The sequence below is a fragment of the Ammospiza caudacuta genome, chromosome 11 (genome assembly GCF_027887145.1).
Source record: "Ammospiza caudacuta isolate bAmmCau1 chromosome 11, bAmmCau1.pri, whole genome shotgun sequence".
In the NCBI taxonomy this organism is placed as follows: domain Eukaryota; kingdom Metazoa; phylum Chordata; class Aves; order Passeriformes; family Passerellidae; genus Ammospiza; species Ammospiza caudacuta.
In genome coordinates, this window is record NC_080603.1 from 22,086,712 (window position 1) to 22,114,043 (window position 27,332).

Below are 27,332 nucleotides of genomic sequence, written 5' to 3' on the forward strand. Positions count from 1 at the left end.
CCTTTGCTAATGACACTTGACAAATCCACCTTTCCCTAAGCAGGATGTGTTGGCATCTTGATATAAAGGGTTGGTAACTCTGTGAGTCTGAAGTAATTGAAATTCTGATCAAGTTAGGTTGATGCCTCATAAAAATATTCTTCAAGCATATAAGCTTGCTACATTTAAGGTATTTGCAAAATATCATTATCCTTAATTTCCTAATCTTTGGCAAACGTTCTGTGCAGCTGAAGAACTTCCCATTCCCATGTATATAATGCAGGCACCGTGCACACCTTACCCTGGGACTTGTGTCCATATGGAAATGTTTAAATCCACCCTGTAAGAAAGAATCCTTTGGTTTCAGCAAAGCACTTTGTATTCCAAGTAACATAAAGTTATTATTCTGAATCTTATATAAACAATTGCAAATGTCAGCTTTGCCTTTTCAGTAGGGAAACTGAGATAAAGGGAAAATCCATCTTTCTGTACTTGGAAATGAAGCCAACCAGACCACCCTTTAAACACAAAAATCCTGTAAATGCTCTCACCTGTTCTCCACAGCCCTTAAACCAACTCTTTGTTTTACACTCTAAACCAGCAGTTGTCAGAAAACACACCCAGGCCCTTTTTCAGTGCTTCAGTACAAAACTTGCAAGGATGGGCAGTGTTACCTCAGCCAGCCAAGGCCAGAACAGGCATCACCACACTCTGAACTGCACCACCAAGGGAAACTGATTTATGCTTTTCTCAGGCTGAGAAGATGGGAATGGAAGGGCAAATGATTCTTCAAGAAAACCCTGCATTAACTAATAATGTCTTAAGCACCTTGTGATGCTTTTACAGAGAAAAATCAAGCACAACTGTTACTTTGTTAAAGAGAAAACAATGCCACATTATTTTATTTTGTATTCTTTGCCCTTTTGTCTCCAATGTGAATCATGATGAATCATCCAAGCTAGTTGTTTAGTTGCTACAAAAATAAAATTGCAAACACAGTACAGTGACTCAAGAGCATGTGCACCCTTGATCAGGGAATTACACTGTTGAATTTCATTGCATTTGCTAAATGCAACTGGATCCTATTCAGAAACAAGTTACACCAAACAGATATTTTTACAGACACTGAATACAACAGCCTTTCCCTCTGTAACTGATTGCTCTTATGAAAAGCACAGCTAGAGGTTGAACAGTTTTAAATTCTGTTTGTGCCCTCTATTATGAAAATACTTGCCTATGAGTACTTATAGGAAAGGGAGCACAGACAAATCAGCATTTTAAGGCATGATGCTTGTTTGCCATATATGTGAACATGTGCTTGCATGTAAGAGAGAAGGGAAATTGCTTCAGGTTTTGATTAGCTTGCAAATTCTGAATCAGCTATCATGTGCTGCTGTATTCACTAGGAAAATTCTTCATGCTCTGTAAGATAGGATAAGCAGACCAGGCAGTAGAAAATCTGAATGGGAAAGCTTTGTAAGCTTTGAAGGGTGTAAGAAGCACCCTAAGGGGCAGAACCACAAATCCACAGACATCCACAGTGCAAAGGATATGCTGCCATCAGCTTCAGTTTTGCTGCCATGACTGCTGCAGCCCAAGTAAACTCATCTGGTGCTGCTCCAGGCCTTTTTGCAAAGAAGTTATGTTAAAGAGGAATGTTGTGACATTTCACTGTGGGCACGTCAATACAGGAGCCTGGAGAAGGGCAGGCTCCAGGGAGACTTCATTGTGCTCTGTTAATACTGAAAGGGGGATTTGTAAGAAACTTTTGAAATAGCACAAGGGGTAAGGGTTTTAAACCAAAAGATTAGATTTAGGCTAGGTGTAAGGAAGAGATTTTTTACAATGAGGATGATGGAACACTGGGTTGCCCAGGGAGGTGGTGGGTGCCCCATCCTGGAAACATTTCAGTGCCAGCTTGGATGAGGCTCTGAGCATCTTGATCTGATCTCCCTGCTCACTGCACTGGACTAGGTGACCTTAAAAAGGTCCCTTGCAACCCAAACCATTCTATGATACTATGAAGTTACCAATGACTTTGTACAGAACTGCTGAAACTTAAGGCCTTCTAACACAGAATAGATGCTTATCCTTGCCCTTCAGGACTAAATGTTTATCCATGGAAAATGCCTTTTTCCATGACTGTCTTTTAAAGGCTGAAAAAAGGTACTAATATATAATAACCTTGAATGGATACTGAAGACAAGATGCCAGTGTCTCATGACAAAAGAGATTTTTCTCTCTTAGATACAGATTTGTTGCATTTTTCACCTCTGCTGCAGTCAAGAATAAAGGGTAGGAACAGTAAAGAGTGAAATTTTCTGAACATTACAGACAGGAGGAGAGGGTAATTCTGAAAAGCACCCAAAATGATCAGGGAAATACAGTCAGGCAGGTAAAATGATGCCAAGCTGAAGAGCAGCAGATAGCTGTAGGCAATGAGCATGCAGCCATCAGTAAATGAGAGAGATAGGTTTCTCTATTGATTTTTTCTAAGAACAGAGAGTTTCGGCTGATGTTTTGAAATGTATGGGTAGAGACAGGGCTGTGGAAAGTCAAGCAGACTTCCCTGGGAATGACTTATTGTAAACCAGATTATTTTAAACTTCTGCTAGTGCTGCCTAGTATTATCACCCCAAGTACTTCAGCTGCAGTAATATCTGTAAAACATCCATTCTGGGAGAAAAAAGGGCCTAACTGATAAGGAGCCACACACAGCTGACACTGAGTCAGCCAAAGAGCTTTAAATCACAGCTCTTGCACTTCTGGAAAAGCAGAAAATCTCATCCACCCTCAATTTGTCTTCACGAGGCTCTCCCTCTCAGCCAGTGGCCATCAGAGATGGCGACAATCTGCTCCAGCAGCCTGTGCTGACAGCCACAGGTGGGGATCTCAGCTCTCCTGCCTGGTGCTGCACGGGCACAGCTCAGGGCTGGGGCACAGACACCAACTGTGAAAGCTTTGCACGAGTCCAAGAGAGTGGCAGTAATAAATGACATCAGTAAATGACATCAGCTTCAACAGCACCCAAGTGAGGGACAACACCAACCTGGCTGACTTGAATTGTGGAAACTGGGTGGCTGAACTTGCTATTGCTGGGACAGTCAGGTGCAGAGGTACAGGAATGATTTTAATCCTAATGAGGTGCTGGAGAATCTCCACCATCAACCCCTGAAACTTGCTGTAACACACACCACATTTTACAGACAGGCTACAAGGAGCACAGTGCTAAGGGCTTGCAGCAGAAAACACAAATATGTTCTGGATAAAAATGCTTGTTTACATACAAAACACCTCTATACAAGTGATTGTACATTTTTCTTGCATATACATACAAAGCACTTCCACAAGAATGCTTAAAAGCACTGTTTGTATCACTCACACACCAGATTTGACACCTTGTCTGCACCCTAACTCAAAAGATTAATTGGATTTTCATAGGATACAAGGCCTAGCAAGATATTAATGTATTTGATTCAAGTTAAAATGGGTCTTGACTTTAAATGTATGGAAGGCACAAACCCCACACAGCTGCAAGGTGCAGCTAATGAAAATATTCTAAGCAGTCCCTTATTTATGAATTTGTTTAAAATATCACACATGTGAATAGGCAGGCCTGACCAGCCCTGGGGACCTGAATTTCAGTGTTGAAACCTCCATCTCCCATCATCTATGACCACAAGGTCTCCTGTTAAACATCAGACCATCAGCAGAGGCAGAAAAATAAATCTCTCCAGCCCTAACCCTTTCTTTCATATAAACCCAAAGTTTGTTTCCAACAGTTCTGGTGTGTGCAAGGGGAGAGAACACGTGTCACTTAGCAGCCTCTTTCCCATCTTCCTGAAGAACCAGCCATGAGCCATATGAACATGTTGGGGATGACACAACTTTCCATCCACCCTATCCTGGATGTGCAGAAATGCTCTGTGAGGTGCTGAGTAACATCCCATGGAATTTAGCAGAGCTAATTGCACAGACACCCACCACATTACAGAGTTAAATCCTTCAGAAATGTAAATAAATGCAGTATTAACAAGTATCAAGGTATACACAACCTTTTGTGAGTACATCCAGGAGACTGCAAAAACAATGACTCAAATATTTACACAAAATTTAACTTCAAGCATGTGAGAAAGTCCAATGGGTAATAAAATCTGTGTTCAAGGAATTGGCTGAACCAGATCCCAGAGGCACAAAATTAAGCCTAATGAACAATTATTTTACATGTCAAGCAGATTTACCTTCATCTTTTCTACATTTACAGTTTGCATTGAGTTGGAGAAGGAAACAGCTTACTAAGACATTCCAACTTTGAACTGGAAAGTTTGTTCAACACAAAATCTTTTGAAGAATGAATAAACCCATGAGCCACATAAAAAACATACAACTTCTCATTTAAGTAACTGAAAAAGGACCATTGTCTTAATGTTTTCCAAAATGAACATAAACTGTTCTTTTATACAAGTCAGAGACAGACAAGACATGAAAGACATGAGGAAAATCATTAAACAAAACTCCAAAGTGAACAGCTGGGAGAAAATTTATCCTGCTGGCCCTGCAGCCTAGGAAATAATTTTCTCTCCCTTGAAGTGGTAGAGATAAATGATCTAACTGAAGTTGAGGGGAAAAAAAGTCAGTTTAAATCAACATTTCCTGTTACTCAAAATAAAGAAAAAGGAAGAACAATAGAAGATATCTCATGTTCAGTTGAAGGAACACCAGCTGAGCCACACTTCATTTGATGACCATCCCCTGCTGTGTTTAGGCTGAACTAAACCAATGTTTATGTGGCACAACAGAGCTAAAATTACTTGTCTTTTTAGATGCTCACTGGTTCCAGACCAATACTTGCCTCCTGACTCCTACATCTTCACAATGATGGATGGCAAAGATTAAAGCAAAGGTATCATACTTCTATGAGTATGTATTACAGAAAAGTGGTGCTTTACAGTGTAGGGAGTGAATGAAATGCAGGGGCAGCACCTGAAGACTTCAAAAAGTCTTTACATTTGAGATATGATCTCACAATCTGCTGAAGGATATGTGAAGTTTGGGTGTGATTTTATAGAAATGACTTCTCTATTTAACAGATCAACTTAAGAGTTTCATAAACCTATAAACAGAAATGTTTTTTCAGAGGTCTCAGGACACTATACTAAACTGTACTGCTTAATTGACAAAGTAACATCAGAAGAAATCTAAAAACTTTGTGGCTTTCTTTAGCACCAAAACTGTGTTTTATTCAGCATTCTATAATGGCCCTATTTAACTAGTAAAATCACTGGCTATTATTCAAGTATTGAAAATATGTATCAGGGATTAGATGATGCTTTTTTCCCCCCTGTAATAATGGAGAACAATATTCCTCTAATGAAAATTACCTTTCAGACTGTTCTGAACTTCTAACGCGATGTCGAGGGCGTTAAACGGCAAAACTGGAGCAGTGGCAATTTGCAAAGTCACTTGTCCTGTTAGCTGAAAAATACAAAAAGACCCAAAACCCAGTCAAATTATTTCCAGCAGATTTAATAGTCAGCACTTCTTGTGGAATAGCATGTTTTTTTCATTACATTGGATTTTCAGGGAAATAAGCACATATTTATGAAAAGGAATATGACCAGGACCATTGCCTTTCTGTACATCACTACAAAATGTTCAGAGAATACAATTTATGACCAACACAATTCTGTGCAGTGTGTCTTCTCTGGGCTCAGAATGTTGCAGGATTCTCTGGAGGACATTTTTGCTTTGTTTTCAAATAAATTACCTCAATATTCTAAACATGGGAATGAAGTTTAAAGTTTTACTTAGTTCTCTGGTCCCAGCTATTGGATTTTGAGAGTTTCCACAACCAAAATAAAGAATCACAGACATTAATGATGAGAGGATCAAGCCTAGGGCTAAATGCAAGCTGGCCTGAAGAAGCCACTGCCTTTAGAAGTGTTACGTGACAACTCGATGCACGCAGATGTGCAACTCCCAGGCTGGGTACAACACTGCTTTCTCTCAGGAACTCAGGGAAAGAAATTCCCCAAAGAGAGCTCTCAGCCCACTCCAGACTAGATGTCAGCACCTGTCACAAAAACTCAATGGCATGAATGCTTCTTTTTCAACAGCTCCCAGATAAGGCAGGGGCTGAGAGGCCTGAGAGCTTTTTTCTGTTTACAGAAGGTCAGTTCCCCAGCTCGAGGCTTAGACATGCTACAGGGGCTGTGTGTAGAAATACATCTTTCTGCTGAACTACACCTAGCTGTGATTAAACAGAGGATTTCAGTCTCCAGGCTGCCAAGTCCATCACTGTTTGTGGGAGTTATAAAAACACACTGACAAAAACATGCAAGAAACTTTCATTCATCTTCTTCATATATTGATATGGCAGAAAGGGAAAAAATACCTGTAAGGCTGTTCTCTAAAAATGGAATGATGGCTGCAGGTGATGGTGACCATGTTGATAAAAATGTGGACTGAATAGAATCATATTGTACAATTCCTCCCAAGGTGTTGGGGGAGCAAGAATAATATCTATCCTTCAAAAGCAATATGATAGTTTCTGTGCCAAAAGTAGCATTTTAATTTTACAATAGAAAGTAGCAGAAAGAGACAACAAGCCTCAGTAATATTAAAAATAATAGTACAGCAATTGAAAAGGAAAACCATCTCCCAGGGAAGTGGATGAAAGCAGGGTAATATCAGAAATACAAGTTTCCTGGAGAAAGATTAATAGAACCTCACAACATTTCTCAGAAAGCACAGAAGAAATGACCTGCCCACAGACTGGTTTGGGTACAGAGACTGAGGGAATATGGTGTGTATCAGACTGCAGCCCATATCTGAGCATAGATGAGAAGATATGGAGATTTACCTCCACAGAAAACAATATCACAGAAGGCACAAAGGAAAAAAAACCCCTGCCTTATATATAGAGAGAAAATATAGGGAGGAATAATGTTATGGCAGGCCATTATCAGGAAAAACAAAGAACTAAGAGTGAACTCGAAGATAAAAAATACTATGTCTGGACAGCTGTGTAAAAGTATTACACAGTAACTTCTTATGAAGAAACTTCCCAATTTCTCAGGTCATCAATGCTCAAAGGCCATTACATTATCTATCAGTAATTATACACAAAAATTGTCTGGAAAGGACTAAAAAACACTGGTCTCAGAAATATCAGAGAGGTATTATGAAAAGACAAAAAATGAAACTGTTATGGCAAACTAAAACCTGTACAAATCTGCACCTAAACCAGGTCAATAGAATCCAGCCAGAAGCAACTATAAAAAATCTGGTTCTAAATATCCAAATGACAGAAAAAATCCTTCCATGTCCTGCATGGAACTCTTGCAAGATACACTGCCCAGAACACGAGCACCCTGTGAGTTGCTACAGATAAGCAACTGTGACACTGAAATAACATCCTAATAAAAAACAGGTATTCTACATGGACCCACTGAACCCCAAAACAGCACTACAGAACATTTAAATTCTTCCTTGACAGCTCATTTCTGCTAAAACTTTCACTAAATGACAATAAAAATACATCTCCATAGGTATTTTAGGAAGTGACATCAGCAGTTATAATGTTGTTGCTGATACTTTACAATCTGCTACCACAATTTTTAAGAACACAAAAGCAAGGGAAAATGCTTCTTTTGTGAAGCAGGAAAGTGGCATTTAAAGAGGACAATACCCTAGTAAGCAACTTTCCTTTATATCATTATCTCCTGCAGAATCTGCCTTCATTTTAATGAATTCTTGCCTTATTTCTGTTTCTTCCAAGGAACTTTAGTTTGCTTTCCACTACAGCAGACCAAATCTGTTCTCTTTTTTCTACTTAAGTAAAGTGATACCATCCAAATCTTATGACTGACTGAAGCACTTTTAGGAATTTTACAGTCTCTGTGTAGCACTGCAGACATCTGTGTGTTAGCAAACAGGTAGCAGTGGTGTTTATTAAATCACGTACTTTGTGGGCTAATCTGGAAGGAGTCAATCATGTAAAGGAAAGCTCAGAGCATTGATTTGAACAGAGTAAGTAATAATGCTGCAGGAGCATATATCAAACCCACATAAAGCAGCAAGACAGAAAAGGCTACTGATTTCTTATTTATAGTCTTATTTTTGGATATACCATTCCCCCGAGCGCAACACTGAATATACATGGAAAATAAAGACAAGCTTTGGCCCCCTTTTCCCAGGTGAAAAATCCATCAGACTGACTACTGAATTATTAAATGCGAGAATAATTTAGCTAAGAGTAAAGACAACAATTTTCTCATGCAGTAAAAAGCTAAAGCAGAGTGATTGATTCTATTCCCGTACTGAAGTGGTTAAAACACTAATGACAACTTCTCAAACAGCATTTATACATAATACACTTACAATACACAATAACTGTTGTAACATTTATACAATTATCAAGTCTAAGAAAAGATCTTAAGAGTTCAAATGCTAACTCATCCCGTAATGATTTTCTTTCTATTTTAAAAAGAAAAAATAATGACTAACAATGCACTCAGCTGTGAGAAAGGTGTTTTTCAGTAAATGAAAATTTATTGATGAACTTCCAATTACTTAAAAATAAGTACTAATATAAAATGTAACAATAATTGTAGAGTTGTACTTATTTGTTCTCTATGTGGGTGGGGAGGCAGAGGTTGCCCAGAGAAGCTGTGGATGCTCCATCCCTGGAAATGTCCAAGGCCAGGTTGGACAGGGATTGGAGCAGCCTGGGACAGTGGAAGGTGTCCCTGCCCATGACAAAGCTCAAAGATGAGTTTTAAGATCCCTTCCAACTCAAACCATTCTGTAATTGAATGCATACTGCAAAATAAATCTGAATATTTAAAATAGCTTTATAGCAAAGTAACATTATTTCAAGGTCTTTTACCTAAAGGCATAAACATCTTTGTGGGAAGGAAATAATTGCTGTCCCTGCTTTTACTTCTCTGACACTGTGTAGGACCCAAAAGATAAAAGGAAAAATCACAAACTTAAAAAAATGTTGGTGTTGAAGATGATTCATTATCATGTGACATTTCCAAATGACATTGTAGGTTTTTTCCTCTTCCAGAGTTTTACAAACTATTCCTTCAGGAACTATGCATTCTTGCAATTCTACCTATCTATGAACCTAATTTGACTATAAAATCCAATTTTCAGGAACATCAGATGGATCCACAGCACTTTCTAAAAGACTGTGATATAAAAAAAATAGCTGGATTAAATGCACACAATATGTTCCTCTATATAAATTATAAACATACATTACCAGTTTAGCTGTTTTACAATGCAAATACGGAAATGAAATAAAGTGGAGTTTGGGGGGATTCATCACAGGTTGGGGTTTTTTCTATGTCACAGCTGTTTTCTCAGGGAGTTAAACCCAGTGTTCAAAAACACAACTTTCTTCCTCAAACATCCAAGCTGCCTACTAGCAGCATAAAGCATGTCTGCTGGCACACAAATTTAATTTTTTTTAAAAAATATGAATACTTTAAGCCCAGGGTAGATAAATGTGAAAGGGCTCCGCAGAGTCTCTGTTACACAATTCAGCTTTGCTTTGGGGGCATGCTGCTCCTGAGCCTGCCTTGCAGGGACATGCCTCAGGTGCTGGCTGGCTTTCCTGACAAGGCAGGCACAGCCACCCATGCTCCACTCTGCCACAGCAGCAGAAACTTGCAAGATGAAAAAAATTAAAGGATATTTAGTGGATATGAAGATATGAAAATATTATGCGTGAGAGAGATCAATCTGCTAGAACAAACAGCAGCATGCAGCGTGCAGGAGTTTCTTTGACACAGAAGTTTACACACCGATCTTGGGGGTTTTTTTTTTGGTTTTTTGCTCAGTGGAATTTGGAACTGTGCCACGCCAACCTCAGTGGGTGGAAGTGCTGAGCCTTTAGGACATTTTTAGCTACATTAGGAGTGTTAAAATCTAAACAGACATCTCAGATCTCTTCATATGCCAGGTTACAAACAACATAACTTAAAAAATCAGGTAAACTGCCATGTTTATCCTTCTGTAAACAATGTCTTCAGCAGTGTTGTACTCCAGTTTTACCTGCTGGAAAGAATTAGGCTCAGATACTTGAAACCTGAGTTGTGCAGCACCAACTCCTCTGCATTTCAAGCCATATGCCTCTGCAACACACTTTTTAAATTTTATTCTATGCATGTTAACAACACTTTACTGACATCTGTGCACTTCCAGAGGAAACCAGCACACATGTGGCAGCTTATCCACCCAAACCATGACAAACCATGTGAGAGGAGAGGCAATGTGACATGGCAGTGTGGTAAATCTGTGCAGATTCTCAGCTACAAACTCAACATTACCCATCTCTAAGCCTGCCTGCTACAGACCCAAACAATCCTTGGGACTGAGCAGCTCTGAGCCTCACCTTCCTCTGATATCAGCAGTATTTTTTTAAAGTCACATTTGCCCTCACACCTGGCACCTCTCCCTTCATACATCACCGCTGGGGGGTCATGGATGGGGAAGGAACATGGCAGCATTCTGTGCTGTTAGAGGAATCAGTGACACTGTGTTGAAAATAACAAGTTTTTCCTCTTGTTTCTTCCTTAAGATGAGTGGAAAGGTTTAACTGTGGTGACTGGCTGTTGTTTAATCTCAGGTGTTCTTTTGTGCATCAAGGGTCTCTCTTCCCACACACACTGAGGAGCAGAGTGACCTGCTGAGATCTTCTGACATTAAACCAATTATAAACAACAGCCTCAGCCTCCACACCCATGTAAATAAGGAATGAATATCTGCATATATTAAGATCTCCTCTCAGAACCACAGTATTAGTAATCTCAAATGTTAAACCAATCAGCCTTCCTCACCTTCTCCCCCCTGCAAAACTGAAGAAATATTTTTATTAATACAGGCAAATTTCATAAATATGCTGCTTCTGGTTCCCCCTATCCACTCAACTTCCTTAATTAAACATGAGAAATTGAGTCTATTTAAATGAAATCTCTGATTCCCTGGCAATAACAATTTCAGCACCTAGTGTTACCAGATGAATGGCAGCAGTCGTGAGACTTATGATTAATTAATGAGCATTTTTAATAGTGGGATCTCAATTTACTGTGGAAAAAATTCCTGCAGAATCAGTCTACACAGCAGGGTTTTTTTTATATTCATCACCTTTCAAAAAAATTAACTGATTCACACAAGAAAAATCAGAGGCAGGAACATGAGAAAACAACCAGTTCTTTGAGCCTCTATGTCTCTGAAAACCACATTCCCATGGTTAGGCAGAGAAACAGAAATCTGCCCATAAACACATTCATTTTGTGTTAGAGTTGTCAAACTTCAAAAATTCGTATTTCTTAAATATTCAGTAATATCATGTGTTTGTTGTTTGTTTTGGGGTTTTTTCCCTTATTGAAATCTACCTTTGCACAAGGGCATGTATTCACACCTCAGATCAAATGGTATTTTGGGGTATCACACACTGAATGGCACATGCTGTATTTTAGGACAGTAGAGGGCTCTCTGAGAAAGGACTATGGAGAGTCTGTGCTACAGTGGGTGAACCAGAGCACAGCAATTCATCAGAAATACCAATTTCTGAACAAGGAAACTGTGAGTTCTTGCAAAATATTAAATACTTCATTTCAACACTCCCTGCCCCCAAATAATTTAATATTGTTTTATTTACTCTTAGCACAGAAACTATTGATTAGGAAATAAAAGTGATTGCAAATAAAACATGGACTTTCCATCTCTTCAGGTATCCTGTGCACAGCAAGCAGCACTTGACTGTCTGTATTAGGGTCGCACACAGCACTAGGAATCCCCAAAATTACATATTTAGATAATCCAGGACTATGGTAGCTTGGGCTGGCTCTGGAACACAGATCTCTATTTACATGATCATACACTATGTTTTCTGCATGATTCATGATGAGGTTCTGAGGCACTGATAAATTAAGGTCAAAAGTATCCTCTTAAGTGAATAATTTGCTTAAAATCTAATTTAGTAAATATACAGCACTTAGAACAATTAAATTACATTTTGTATGGATTTCATTCACAGCTGGGAGTGATCACTGATCCCACTACTTTCAGTTTCTTGCACAAAAAAGAAACTCCTACTTATCTCTGCTTTGCTTTTTGTGTACTGGTAGAAATTACTGCTTTTCAAATTATATGTATAAGTACATGGAAATATATATTTTTTTGTATCTAAATGCTTTTATGTGAAGTTTTTAATATCATGGTGTGATTGATTGGATTGTCCCAGGAGTTGGACTTTCATGATCCTTGTAGATCCCTTCCAACTCAGGATTTTATACAATTCTATTAAAAATATTTTAAATTGCATTAATTTATAATGAGGAATGATTCCCCATGCTCCGGGTTATAACTTCTAGATATTATCCAGAGTTTCTTTCCAGTCCTACCTTCTATCCCCATCCTGCTGCTCCTCACACAGTCAGAGCCTGGCCCATTTTGGGCAGTTCTCAGGCTCTTGTTTCTGCAGGGGCAGAGAAGAGGGATGCTGAACTCCTTCCCAAGATAATGCCTTTATTGAGTTAGGCTTGGCACTGTGCACATGAACCTGAGCTCAACCCAGTTTATTTGTAGCTGAGGCAGAGCCACTCTCTGTCTGCACAGGGCTGCTGCTTACACAGCAAGCCATGGAGCCAACTGTGGAGCACATAAATATAAGCAGCAATAATCTCAAAATGATGATTTTCTAATCTATTTAATATTCATGCACGTCAAATTCTCATGGTATCTGCATGCAAAGACAGTGTTGAATTGACTTCTAAAGGGCCACTAGATTAAAATCTTAGGGAAAAGAGTTAGTCAGACTTTTCCCCAGTGTGCATGGTTGTGAGCATGTAAAAGGATGCAGCAGAATGGTCTTCTGCAAAAACAAAATTTATCTCCATAGATCAGAGTGAAAGATCTCCAGTAAAAATAATCATGTACAGAAATTGCATCTTGGACAGATGTTAATTACCTTAAACCAAAATTTTCTTTATTTGCATGTGTAATAAAGCTATTTGCAGGGTAAAACATGCAGTTAGCTATCAGTGCACATGCTTAAGCACAAAAAAATGCATTTTTTTCCTTGTTATAAAGGGAAGTTTGAAGCAAAGAAAGTAAAAGTCCCCTCAGAATAACAGACAAGAGGCGTCAGTGCAGATTGCTGTGGACTGGTATGAAACACAAACCAGGCTGTGATTAAGAGCATGAACACCACGATCTCCCATTCTACTGGACAGCCTTCCCTGTGTTTGCTCCCAGATAATGAGCATCATTCCCTTCCCCTGCCTCGTGTGTGTGTTTAGGGCACCAATCAGGATGTCAGCCCAAGCAGCCCTCCTCCCTCACAGGATAATCAAAGCCCAGGATGATGGGACTCCAGAAGATAATTGATAATTCTGTTAACAGTTGCCAGACAGTTGGCTGGGCCCTGCTGGAGCCTTCCCAGGCAGACAGAAATGACTTAGAGAGAAAAGAAGCAGCAGTGCAAGTCTGCATTTAATCACCCAGGTTCACAAGCACTCCACAGAAAGAGATCAGCCTAGAAAACAGTATGTTGTCTCAGAGCCCTGATAATCAGAGATAATCTCCTGACATGCTTCAAGACACATGCATGAACCAAGAGTCTTCCCAGGCTGGAAACAACCCCAGGATCACACACCCAAGGACATCCAAGGACTTCCCAATTTTCCATTTCATCTCTAAAGCCACTTCTTCTGCTCAATCTACAGTCTGAAACTCGTGGCATTGTTAAAAACTAGATAATAGTCATCAGAGGAGAGTGATAATAAAGAAATCTGCAATAGGAAGCTTCAGCCAGAGCTTTCAGTTTAGACCTTGATATCATCTTTTTAATCACTCTCCTTTTACAGAAATGGATTTGATTTAATTGAACTCCAAAAAAAAAGTCTCTAATCATACTTCATCAGCATGCAATTATTATTCAAGGGAAACCATATGTACTATTAAGCACTCTTAATTAAAATAATGCATATAATCTGCTTCAGCACCGAACAGTCATTCTCCTTGATGTTCATTATTATTTTTCTTCCATTATTGTGACAATACATTTTTTCTACTTTTTTTCATCTATCTCAATTTCATTTATACACTTTTTCAACATTAATGATCACAATATCAGGACTAAGATGCATTAATATACCACCATTCTTAAATTTTTCATTGCATGATCTTCAAAATGAATCAGACCTGACTGTGGAGATTGTGAGATGAGGATGAGGAAATGCTATTAGAGGAGCCTCTGGTTAGCCCAAACTTTATTTGCAATTATGTCTTCTAAGCGGCCTTACTGAAAGAAGAATATATGCTAGGCAGCAGCCAGTCCTTAGACAGAATTTAGGGCAAAACAGGGACAATGAAAGAAAGAAAGAAACAGAATTTAGGAGTTGAAACAACTGAAGAAAATCATCCACGGTGGGTTGAGGAAATAGTTCCTTGAGGAACTTGTCAAACTTGGACAGTCAATTCAGCATACTCAACAGAAAAAGCATTATGGAAAGATTAATGACATTACATATTAAAGTCTCCCTATCCTCTCAAACTCAGAAAAGCTGAGATATTTAATAGTTATACAGAGAAAACACTGCTCTTTTCTCTCTTGCCATCTCCTGAAGCAAAGGTACAACGAATTTTTCCCCTCAGGTCGCTCTAATCAGTCAGGATTGGAGCAGTGACAGTTCATTAAACACGACAGCCTGGCCCTGAGGGAGAGACACCAGTGACCCACAGAGCTGAGCATCCCAGGGAGGCTGAAAATACATCCTGCTGCAGCACAGAGCTCACAGAAAAGACCCATCAACATTAAAGGCACATTCCACCTCAGGGGAGAATTCACTGGGGCTACCCCAGACACCAATACCTGCTGCAGCTTTCACAAACAGCCTCAATTTCCTTCCCAGGCAATTACTTCAATTAGGGTTAGGTTCTGCTCTTGGATTTACTTCTGCATGGGATTTACCAAGCCAAAAATGTATTTAAGCTTCTTACAAGGATCAGAACTCAAAGCTGGAATTTCTGTGAATTTTTTCCCACCAGTTTTTGGTATCAGAACATTTAATTTTCAATGTAACTAAAACAAGAAGTAATCAGTTGACTTACAGTAATAATTTGACATTTGAACCTCAAAAGGAGATCTATAATTAAACAGTATAACTTCACAAACAAAGGTGGGGTAAGGTTGCTTGTTTTATTTTAAAAAGAAAACATTAATTAAAGATGAATGTGTTTGGGCTGAGCAACCTCCCCTCAGGCTTGGGGGAAATGCCAAGTCTGACAAACCCTTTGAGTCTTAGGAAATCCCAGGTCAGTTTGATGAACTTGCTGAAGTATTTTATAATTAGCTGGCATGTTCCTGAGACAGCCATTTCACCTGAAAAAGAAACTCCCTCATCTTTCTAACTTGTCCCTGAAAAACACTGATTGAAGACAAAATAAATAATCTTTCCCATTACAGAGTATTTATATAAACAGAGAAAGAAAACTCAGGTCATAGAATAGCCCTTGAAATTCATAAGGAACCCGAGCTGTAAAAATCAAAGTATCTGAAGGTAAAATTGAGATTTATTGGCACATCTGGGTCTATAATCATACACCTGTTACTAAAATCATTAAATTGTGATGGCCATTTCATTCCACTGTATCCTCAGGTGGCTTCTGTGTTAAAGGGACAAAGCAGCATGATCTGATGGAAACAGCAAATATTACACAGAGAAGAACATTTTAACAGAATATAATCTTACAATACTGCAGTAATACAATACTTAAAATACTTAATATACTGGTATTCCAAATATAAGGACAACAAGGGTGTACAAGGACAACAAGAGTGAAGATGTGATTACTGTAGTGAAAGGTAAGATGAAAAGGAAGTATTTGAGGAGTCTGGAGAGTGAAACAGATGGAGTCTGCAATAAGCAAACTATTTAGAAAAAAATCAAGTTGGAATTTGCTGCAGACCATCAACAGGAGCCTGGGCAATGTCTGGAAGAGAAGATTAAAAGGACAGCTGAGGAACATCATTTTGATATAACACTGTAGATGGATTAAAGGAGGAAAAAAGACTTGCAAGGCAAATATGTCAAGATAAGAGACAATTACAATGCAGAGAAATGGTTTGATCATGAGGTCAGGGAAAAAAGGACGGAATTAAAAGAATTCTCTAGAATGAAAATGTATCAGAATGCTAAAATGTCCTTTAGCATATTGTAATCTGTGCATTCAACATAACTTCCCCCATATTATGTAGAATTCTAAATTTTACATAATTCCCCCCAAAGTGAAAAAGTGCTGTGGAATATGGCACTGGCCCAGAGAGAACAAATAAAGTACTGGGAGCATCCAAAGTGATACAGGCATGCATGTAAGTGCACTTCCATTCACAGATCAGAGAAAAACTCATCTCAAAGCTCTTCCATATGTTAAAACTGAAGACAGATGCAATTACATATAATATTAATTTCCATACTTTAAAATAAATGAAGACTTTCTAGAATCTGAGCATTCCCCCTCCCCCAGCCAGTAGAAAGGCAATGTGTTTGTACTCTGAATCTGAGCATTTGGAAAGGCATTTGATGTACTCTGAATAGCCTTAAACTCAATAAAAATAATCTTCAAAAGAATTTTGATATCAGAGTGAAATTTCTAGAAGATATTGCACTATGTCTACATCATACATCAAAAACACATTTTACAAGTTTTTCACTTGTATTTTCAGAAAAACTAAAAAGCCTTCCAGGAACTGTTCTGATCTTTTGGGTATAGGATAGTGCTGCAAGATTCTGAACCCTAATGAACAATATATTCATCCAAGCTTCATCCAATAATAATTATATGGGATGTTTTTGGAATGAGGAATTGATCAGAATGCATATTTAACACTGTGTTTGAAGAAGAAAATAAGTTTTTACTTACAGACAAATTTTAGAAAATGGCAGATTTTAGAATTCAGTCATTAGGCAAAATGAGTGAGTAACAAGTAACTCCAAGTTTCCTAACACCACTTAAACTCCATTTCACTTGATCAATACTGACCTCACAAGATATTTGAACCAGGGAAACTGGAAATGATGCTAAATCTGGCAGTTTTTAAGCACTGCCAGCTGGGTCCTGCTGAGGGTCACTGTCCCAGGGGAGTCTGGAGGCATCACTGTGTCTGTCCATTCCCAAATGTTTGAATTTTCCACTCCAAGAACAGCAGACTCCAGACACAGTATTAGATTAAACCACTATATCATGCTGATTTGTTAATATTTATTTTACCTCCAGTCCTGCAGCAATTCTCTGCACACAACCCTCGTGTCCCTGAGACAGAGGTTAAACTTGACTGAAGACAGAGTTAATTTTCTGCTTACTCTGCTTAAGTAACAAATGACATTTGCAAAAGAGGGGATGTGAAGGGGGGCACCAGTACCATCTAAGCTGAGGGGTTTATTTGTGAAGAATATTACATTAAAAGAGCCCAGTAGCTATTAAGGATTATTAATCTTCATTTACAATAATAGCCATATTTAACAAAAAAAAAAAAAAAAAAAAAAAAAATAGGCTGTACTACAAGTCATGCAAAAGCCTTTCTAATTGTCAGCCCTGCTAGTCTAAAAAAGCCTTCACCCTATTCATTCAGTTATCATTCTGCAGCTTATAATTAAAGTGCTAATATATATCAGAATTCTTTGATCTCACAATAAAGAATTCTTATACTAAAAAAAATCAGAACACAGTAATGACAGGAAATTCGAGTTTCCAAGGAAAAATTAAAAGAAACAACCAAAAGTGATGTAATTAAGGGAAAACTATTTATATTGAACAAGAGAAGGGAAAAACTTTGTGAGAAGTCATTTTGGATTGTGGAACAGCTCATCAAATAAAGCAGCACAAGACTTTTCTCTTTGTAGTTAAATACAACCTCGGAAGAAAGGAAGTGAGTATATTGTACCAGCACGAATGGACTAAATGACCTCAAAGTTCTTTAGCTTAATCTAATGAGCAGAGATAATTCATAAATCCTGAAATCTAACTTCAATTAGCATGAGTTATCATAATGGTTCACAGTATCTCATCCATGGTATTTTATTTTCATTCTGAATTCACATTTGAGGGGAGAGAAAGTCAGCAGCATGTCACAAAGTCTGTCTAGATGAATGCAAATAAAAAACCCAAGTGTGGCCATCTGCACTACCTACAAGCATTATTCTCAGCACTGAAGGTCAGCAGAACTCTTACCACAGTCTTGTGTCTTACTGCTCAGTGTGACTGGAACTTGACTTGGAAAAAAAAAAATAACAACAGAAAATCTAGAATTGATTTTGTGTTTTAGTCCACTAAAAATAATCCTTTTGTATTGCTGGGGATGTTAACTGGAGAATGTTTCCTACCCCAGGTTAGCTGGCAGGTGCTAAATAAAGCTGGAAACTGAACGGGATGGAGTCAGCAAGATCCCACACTGCTTATCTGCCAGTGCCACCAGTGCCTCTGAAAATGGATGCTGAGCTTTGAAATAACATTTCAGAAGCAATTATTGGTTCCAAGATGTGAGTGGACACCAGGCAACCTTGGCCCTAAGCTCTGGTATTGTCAGCCCTTCCCTCACTATCTGCTTCTCAGGAAAAGTGATCTATTTAACACACAAGGGTTAAAAAAAAAAAAAAGCCAAGCCTAATTAAATCCCACTGCTATCAACCTGCATTCAGTTTCCATGAGCTTTGGATTAGGTAGCTCAATACATTTTCTGAACATATTACTGTGGTTGTTTAGCAGTGTAAAGGATGTGCTTTGCATTTTTTCCTTCATTACTTTCTGTGAATTAAAACCATTAAGACTAGCAAGAAAAGCAACACAACTCAGTGTATTAAACCAACCAAACTGAAAGTGAGAAAGAGCTTCTTTCTTAACATTAAAAATCTTCCTATTAAAACATTAACATTAAAAATCTTCCTATTAAAACATGGCTCATGATCATCTCAAGTATTGCCTTACATGGACACTAAAAGCAAGATTCCCAGACTGCCTTTTGAGATACTTTGAAAACTACAATTATTGGAGCAGACAGTAAATTTAAAGTTATTAGTTGCTCATTCTAAAAGTCACACTTCAATAATTTTATGACCTACCTAGTCATACAAGAATGGAAGCTTGAAAGTCCACTTCAACTAAGGAAATTATGATAAAAATAGTCCAAGAAATACAATTATGGATCAGAGGAGACTGCAGGATTTTACAACAGTATATATACTCACCAATGATTTGTTCTGTTTTTCAGAAAATACAGAAAAAACATACATCCAAAAATTAGAAGTTCATAGAACTTTACTAATGAGTTATTTAGCTTAAGTTCAAGTAGCTTTGAAATGCTCATGCAAAGAATGAGAAGAAATAAATGACAAGAATAAACTTTTTTTGCTTCTAATTAAGAAAGATTTCAATATTTCAATGAATCAATAAGTACTCAAAATCATGTTGGAAAAACACTGGTTAGTTGCCCTCCAAAAATGTTATATTGCTTCACATGTTCAAAATAAAACTCAAAAGTTGGTAGAAATAACATAATTACAAGGATGTGTTTACTACAGTTTCTACAAAATTTTAGGGAACTGTCCAAGCTGAGCATAGAAATTTTTAAAAAATACTCTCTTCAACTCTTACAACCTTTGGAAATTCACTGTTTTCTTTGCCTCCTCATGAAAATGACAAGTGTCAGCCTGTAAATCAAATGACTGTATTTCTTTCTGTTTACTTTCCAATTTTTCATGACTGCTTCCATATTTCTCCTGTGAGTGACACGCAAGACCTGTGCTCAGATGGAGAAAAAGCTGAGCTCTGAAGTAGAGCTCTCCTCAGGTTAATACCCTGCTAACAGCCTCCAACAGAAATGCATGGGGTACCTGAAAAAGACTGTGGACAAACATACCTCAAATAAAAATTAAAAAAAAAATAAAATAAAAAAAGCAAAAGCAAGCTTACACCTTAAACTGTTTACAGAGAAATTAAATTTGCACCTGAAGCTGTTTACAGGGAAATTCAATTAAAAAATCTTTCACAGTGTAGGGCTATATTGGAGAAGGGTTCTCCATTATGTCCCTTTGAAGTTGCTGTTTAAAAATTAAGGTGAGACTATCTGAGGGTCTGGAACCCAACTTGCAAGCAATGTACTGAAGGTAAATGTGATCATGCAAGGCATTATATATTTCAATCCCCTGGAAGCAACTCACACACCTTTAACTGATTACACCTGACAATATGCAAGAAGGAAGAAATAAAGGAGAATAAGAATATGGAAAATGCTCATCAGCAGCTTTTTGAGAGTTCTGCTTACAAGGCACCCTTAGCCCAGCTCCTGGCCTGACAGAGGAGATGTTCTGCTGTGCCACAGACATTCACAGCTGGTATGAGATGCTGCAGGCAAGCATACAGAAAGGCAGCAGTACAACCAGGCTGTAATACCTGAAGTGCTGTGCAGATTCCTCAAACATGAATCTGGAGATTCGGTTTCCAGCAACACGTGCAGTGATTTTATTCTAATTCATGTGTAACAATGAATTGCCTTTCCTGGTGTGTTTAGGATGTATATCCAGCCAATGATCACTGCCAAATTTGTAGACTAATGCTGTACTGCAGTGAGGACTGTGACAGTGGTAATTTAGCCAATTATGTCCTTCCCTTATAAAAGCTCTAAAGCTTTAAGATGTTCCACTGAAATCTCCTTTTCTTAAATAAGATAAAAGGCATGAAAATATAAATACCTTTCAATGAGATTCTAGAAAGTCATGACAAGTAAAGGGTGTATTTTAAGACAAAGAAGTAGTTTTTGTTGTTCCCACAGTATTCCCACAAGACCAGCTCTACTTCTATGATCTACATCAGTGAAGCAACTCAAGCAGAAATGTACAAAACTTGAAGGTTTTTAATTAAATGAAACATATTTCAGTAGCATATGTCACAGCTTTTCTGAGTGATACACTAAGGATGTATTCATTCCTGATTCAATACAAGTTTTTTATTTAATATATGCTCATAATTATCTTTAATTTAGATGTAAGCCCTAATAGTAACTAAGGCAAAGAAAGCACAAGCAGCAAATAGAACCATCCTGCTTCCAACAGTAACACAATGAACATGATAACAGATGAAGAAAGAGACTACAAACCTTTAAAAAATGTTTCTTGACGACATCTAAAAAAAGACCAAAAACCAAAACACACCTAGCTGCATGCCCCCTAGGTCTGTTTAATAATTTCCTACTGTGTAACACAATTATCCCCAACCCAGGATTGGCTAGTGGATAAAATATCTCTATAGAAGACAACTGAGAACCCAATACTGAAAAAATACAAAATCCCTGCTATAATTTTTGCTTTTCTCCCCTCCAAATGCTAGAACAGAATAAAAGAACATAGCTGAACTACAAGCAGGGGGAAAAAAGAAAAACTGGAACATACTGATCAAACCCACACATTTCCTTTTTTTGTGCTCCTCACCATGACTCTCACTTCCTTGCTTTGGTTTCTGATCCAAATTAGAATATACTGCGAAACAACTTTATGCAATGTAAGATTTTCTAAGGGCTTGCTATTTCCAAAAACTTTGTATGAATTTGCAAGTATTGATCTCTGTTCCTGAAAGTCCACCACAAAAACCTACCAGAAAAACCTACCCATCAATTTACTGTGCCTAGAAAATCTGCAGAAGAGGAGCTTTTCAAAGAAATATAGCAAAATTCTTAGTGGGGTAAAGAACAATCATGCCAGCATGATTGTTTACATAACAAGGCAAAATGGGAAATTTTGAAAATTTCAATAATTTCAATTTTTTAACTGAATCACAATTTTTTTTCAGTGAAGGATGTTTTGAAGTAAGTAAATTTCTAATTTTATTTTTTTACAAAAATTTGATACTTTAGTAAAATCTACTTTGTATTTCACTACTTAGCTTTTTTACACATTTTACTATTTTTTAATGTGGGTTTCATTGATATAGTAGTGCTGTCTGGAACAGCAAATAACTTCCTAATTTAGGATAATGCTCATTTTAAAATGAAGTGATATAAATGAAGCATTTAGCACATGGAGTTTCTGAGATAGGCTGGTTTAGATGAACACTTTAGCATATTTTATCTGGAAAAAAGAAATTGTTCCTTAGAACACAATTAGAAATAGTTCCATATTGCCAAATAATTAGTTCTCCCCTCACTTGTGAGATTTTTACTGTGGACAGAGATTTTCTTCCTGCAAGAGGAAGGGAACACAATGGAAGATTCCCAACCTCATGAGGAAAATAGAAAAAAGAGATGAGACAGAGGAGTTTTGATTAACTCGTTTCCTGAACATTCAGCATTCAGTCCACTACATTATGCAAAATATCTATTGAGTTACAAGCAAGATTTTTTATCTTTGGATTTTTTTTGAAATCCATGATACAATGTCATTACAGTTTTGGCACTTCAGCATAAAAAGAAATGTTTCATTCTCTTCGCCTCATTAGGATCTCATATGAGATCCTGTCAGCTGCAAGTTTGTTCAGTTTATCTCAAGAAAAAAGGAAGAAAAAAGCTTAAAATTTCCCTTAGAAATGTCAATCAAAAGCAATGCACTGGCTGGAACTCCAAGTTCAGAAGAATATTGCTCATGTCAGTCAAGACAGAATCTTTCTGTGGGCCCATTTTCTTCATCACTTTAAAAAAAGATGATATTTATGTAAAGTCCCAACCTCGCCTTGCAATTACCCCAGAATCAAACTGTGTTGTAAGGAGGGGTTCAGGCAATGATTCCACCACGTATTTCTCATTATGTGCTCTTTTCCTAGCTGAGAAGTACTTTTTCTAGGATCACAGTTTCACAAAAGATAAATAGTATTCAAATTTGACCTGACCAGGGATATTCAATCTTAAAGCATTTCTTGGCTATGTGAAAATTATTGATTCCAAAATTCTCGTGATTTAACTCAGCATATTCTGCAGGCTGTATTCATTTAAATTCAAATTTAATCCTTCCTTTCCAGTCATATGGTAAAGACACACTCCTGTTACTCATGTTCTTTCATGCAGCTCTGCTTTTATTGTATTTGCAACAGTTGCTAAACAGCTCCTCATATCAGATCTTCCATTCCACCACACATACCTGTCTTAATGTGCCCATATAATTTTATAATCTTTTATTCATTATCATGCTGCACTTTTTATATTACAATAGAGCTGCTAGGAATGGCCATTGTTAATACTGGAGACTGCATGAATTATTAGTTTTTATGCCAGGAGAAAAGTGTTGATTGAGGGCAGAGCACTGCTATAGGATCAGAAGGAAGTTCCCATGAACCAGCTGCAGAGGAATGCAGAAATTGCAGGAATTTTGCAGCACTGTGCTTTCCCCTCATGCCATGTGATCTCTGACATGGCATGGCAAACTAACTGCATTTCAATTTGCTGCCATTTTAAGTAAAAGCTAGTGATGAAGCAGAGCCACAAAATTTTTTTCTCGCTAAGAGTTCAATCCTTTTGCTTGGTATAAATGTTTGGAACAGGTGAATATCCAGAGTCAATTATTAAAAACGTGCTGGGTAACCAGATTATAAACCATGAGACTTCCCAGAGCTGGTGCAAAACTCACTGTCAGACCTTTCAGGCTTGTGAATAGTGTTAAAGAAAAAGGCTGGCAGAAGGCATCCACAGGGAGCAGAATGGGACTGTTTCAGAATGGAATCTTTTGGAATTGTTGGGAAGGACCTGCAAGGACAATTCTGTGACTGCCTGGCCACCCCAAGGCTGACCAGGTTGCAGAATGTTGTTGAGGGCACTGCAGAGAAGCCTTTTAAACACTACCAGGCTTGGGGGAGCAAGCACCCCTCTAGGAAGCCTTTTCCAATGTCTGACCACCCTCCTGGTAAAGAAATGCTTTCTAGTATCCAGTCTAACCTGCCCTGGCACAGCTCAGCACCATTCCCTCAGTCCTGTCACTGGAGCCTGCCCTTCAGCCTCCTTTTATCCCAACAAGAAAACTCCAAAGCTCTCAGCTGCTCCCGTGCTCCAGCCCTTCCACCAGCTTTGTCCTCCTGGCGACAGCCCTTGTCTTGAATGGGACAGCAAAAACCTTTAAATGTCTGTAGAGTGCAATCTCTTTCTATAGCCAGACTGTCAGGCACAAAGAAATTATCTGGTAGTGCCATTCTAACCAAAACCATGCACCCTTGAACAAACAGTGTAATTTTTTTTTTTTAAACAGAAAGCTAATTTGTCTTTCATTTATTAATGCAATTCCCCCAATTAGATAAACCATGATTGTTTAACTACAGCTCATGGCAAGTCACACAGTTTGCAGAAATTGAAAAGCACACAGCAAAAAGACTGGAGTCTGAGTAACTAAACAGCAAACCACGCTGCAAGTCGAGCTTGGCTAGATTTGTGTTTGATTTAACTCTGAAAAGGAGCTTTCTTAAACGCACAGCACAGGAACTAATTTTTCTTTAGCTACTGAGCAACACTAAAGCTGCATCATGAAACCATTTTATTAGTGGTAAATAAAACCAGTGGTTCCCTAATAAAAGTGGGAGATGCAAATCTGCTTTCACAGAGCTCAGTTTTCAATAACTCACCATAAAGGTTGCCAGAACTAAAACAGAAAAGCATTTTTAGGAATTTCCCTAAAGCATATACTTCCCTAAATGCCAAGTAATGCATATCCCTTAGGTTTTCAGCAAATTTTGTCCAAATGGATTTACTAATCTGAAAACCTATTTACAAACCCCACAACAGATTTATACAAACCATAACATATATGTAAATCTTACCAATAAAACTTAAATAAAGTTTAGATTAGTTTTTAATTTTTCATGTGCACTTTGCCAGTACAAGCAATAGATTTATTTCTAAATCACAGTTTTGAGGCTCAGACATTAGCATCAGAATTTAAAATTACACACACAGCCCTTACACATTAACTCTTAATCATGTTCTATAAATTCCAATCAGAATTTCTACAGTGAGTTCAGGAAGTCCAGATGTAATAATGAGTTTCATAGAAGGCTTTGTAATCTGTTTCTCATGTTCTCCTTCAAAGTTCAAAATAAATCATACTCCATTCACAAAGCACCTCAGTTGCTGGGGTTTTTTTGTAAAAACAGCAATTTGTCATTATGTGGCATGTTTAGCCATGGTTCTTCTACAATTCTACTGGAATAACATACGCAGAAAGGACTATTTAAATTTAAGGCATGAATTTTAAGCAGATCTAGGAATCAACTTGCCACAGAACTGGCATGCAAAGAGCAAATCCTCCTCAGGCCACTTTTAACACCCTTTCAGTTCAAATTTCAAAGCCTAGCAGGAATTCTGCTGCCACTGGAACAACCCCTGTGCCAGTTCCCCATGCACTTCTCACTCTCATCTTCCCACAGGCACCAAAGCTCCAGTGGCAAACCAGATCTGAGAGCTGAAAACAAAACAAAGCCTCGAGCAAAACCAACAGCAAACCCAAATGGTTCCTTTTGAGTCACATCAAACCTCACCCTGCTCACTCCAGACTGGCTCAGGGGAGCTGGGGAACCACAGACCCAGCAACCTTCACCTGATGGAGACATCTGATAATCTCAACTATTACATTAGCTTCAAAGCCTTTTGAAAATCCAATTCCAGCAGCAGGTGTTAAAACCTGGCATTCAGCTCAGGGTTTGATGGGACACAGGTGACAGCAAGGGAAGAGGCAGGGAATCAGAAGTGATGCAGCAACGACAGGTGGAAGAAAGTGGTTCTTGTTATTTTGAGAATTGTTTACTCTTCCTGAGACATTTGTAAAAAGCAGGAAAAAAGTTGAACTGACAACTTAAATTTTAAAAATGTTCCTCCATGATAAGGTCAATAAATTATGTTAAGAACAAGATATGTAACAGTGAAAGTTGCTACATTTTAAGTACTTATATAAATTGTTTTACTATAACTCTATATAATTCCTTATATTACAAACAGGCTTTCAATTAAAAACTGTTTTGCCAAATCCTCTCATGATAGAACAGTACCCAAAAATGAAAGGGCATGGTGTGCTGAGCCCCAGGCTCTGCCCATACAAGTGAATGTTCTCCTTATTTGAAGTGAAAATAAAGGCAAGAAAAAGGAACTTTTTCTCCATGTTGATTCAATCAATTTTGCTTTTTAATGACACTTAAAACTTCTGTAGCAGAGCACTTATTCCACTGAGTCTAATCAAGTTTTTCAGCTGCATAAATCTAAGTATTCATCCTTTTGTCTGCAGAGTGCTCCTCTGCATCCTTTTAAGCCTTGGGACTGAATTCCTGTCTCAAGCACGGCACAGTGCTGGGGGATTACCAAGGATCCAGAATATGGTTTATAATTGAATTCCCAACAGGTCTGGAATTCACAGAGCCAAAACTACACATTTTGTTCTGGAATATAAAGGTTTGGATCTGCAGCTGCTGCTTCTCAGTTTGTACCTGAAAATTCACGAGTGCAGCTGCACTCACAGGCTCAAACACTTCATCAGCAGCTAAAAAAACTGACAAATAATTTTTATATTATTTATATGATTTATATGATGATATATAATTTTTATGTAGACCACTGGCTCCTGTACTGGGTGAAACCAGACTGAACTTCACTGAAGTACACAGAACCAGGACTATAATCGAATTATTGGGCTCACCTGTTTATGTCAGGTGCATTTATCTAACAGAGGGCACTAATCAGTAGTTTTAAAAAGTGAAATCTGAATGATAAGAACTGCTGGCACCTTGTCAGATGCCACAAAGTTATTAAAAATAGATTCCTCAAAATGGTATCTCAAGTAAACACCTTAAAGAGGAAATGAAAAAAAAATTAAAATTACGCTTTCTTCACCTTTGTTTTTTAAAGCTGTTATTTTAAAAAATAGCAATACACCCCTCATAATCATGATATGTTGCAAAAATAAGCTAATTGAGAAGGCAGTGAATTTTTTGTTGCCTTGAATGTTTTGCAAAGCTGTGATTAAAAGTCTGCCAGTTTGCCAGAGCCTACAACTGTCAGTACTCTCTAAATTAATGAAAAACAAACTTGTGTTACATTTAACATCTCTCATAAAAATATAGAAAATATCACTGAGTAGATAATCTTTAGTAATATCTTTTTCCAAGTATTTCAATTTCATGAAGTCTGTGTGTATATACAGCTCAAATAAGACAGCAGAAGAATAACTGCTAATTAACTGCTTTGAATAAATTAAAAAACTTCAGTTAGGTGCAAATGTGTTGCCATTTATTTGGCCATTTGGGAATTAGAACTGTTTTGTCTCAAGAAAATAAACATTATCCATTCAGAGTTTGATTATTATAAAGAAGTTAGCACCCAAGTG

At 37.8% G+C, this 27,332-nt stretch overlaps 1 protein-coding gene across 1 annotated transcript in view; it reads right to left on the reverse strand.

Moving 5' to 3' along the window:
- Positions 1-27,332, reverse strand: part of NAALADL2 (N-acetylated alpha-linked acidic dipeptidase like 2) — a 312,928-nt gene that overhangs the window by 18,003 nt on the left and 267,593 nt on the right. The window contains exon 12 of the mRNA XM_058812368.1: positions 5,361-5,454. Coding sequence (XP_058668351.1) covers positions 5,361-5,454 — 94 coding nt within the window. The remainder of the gene's footprint in view (positions 1-5,360; positions 5,455-27,332) is intronic.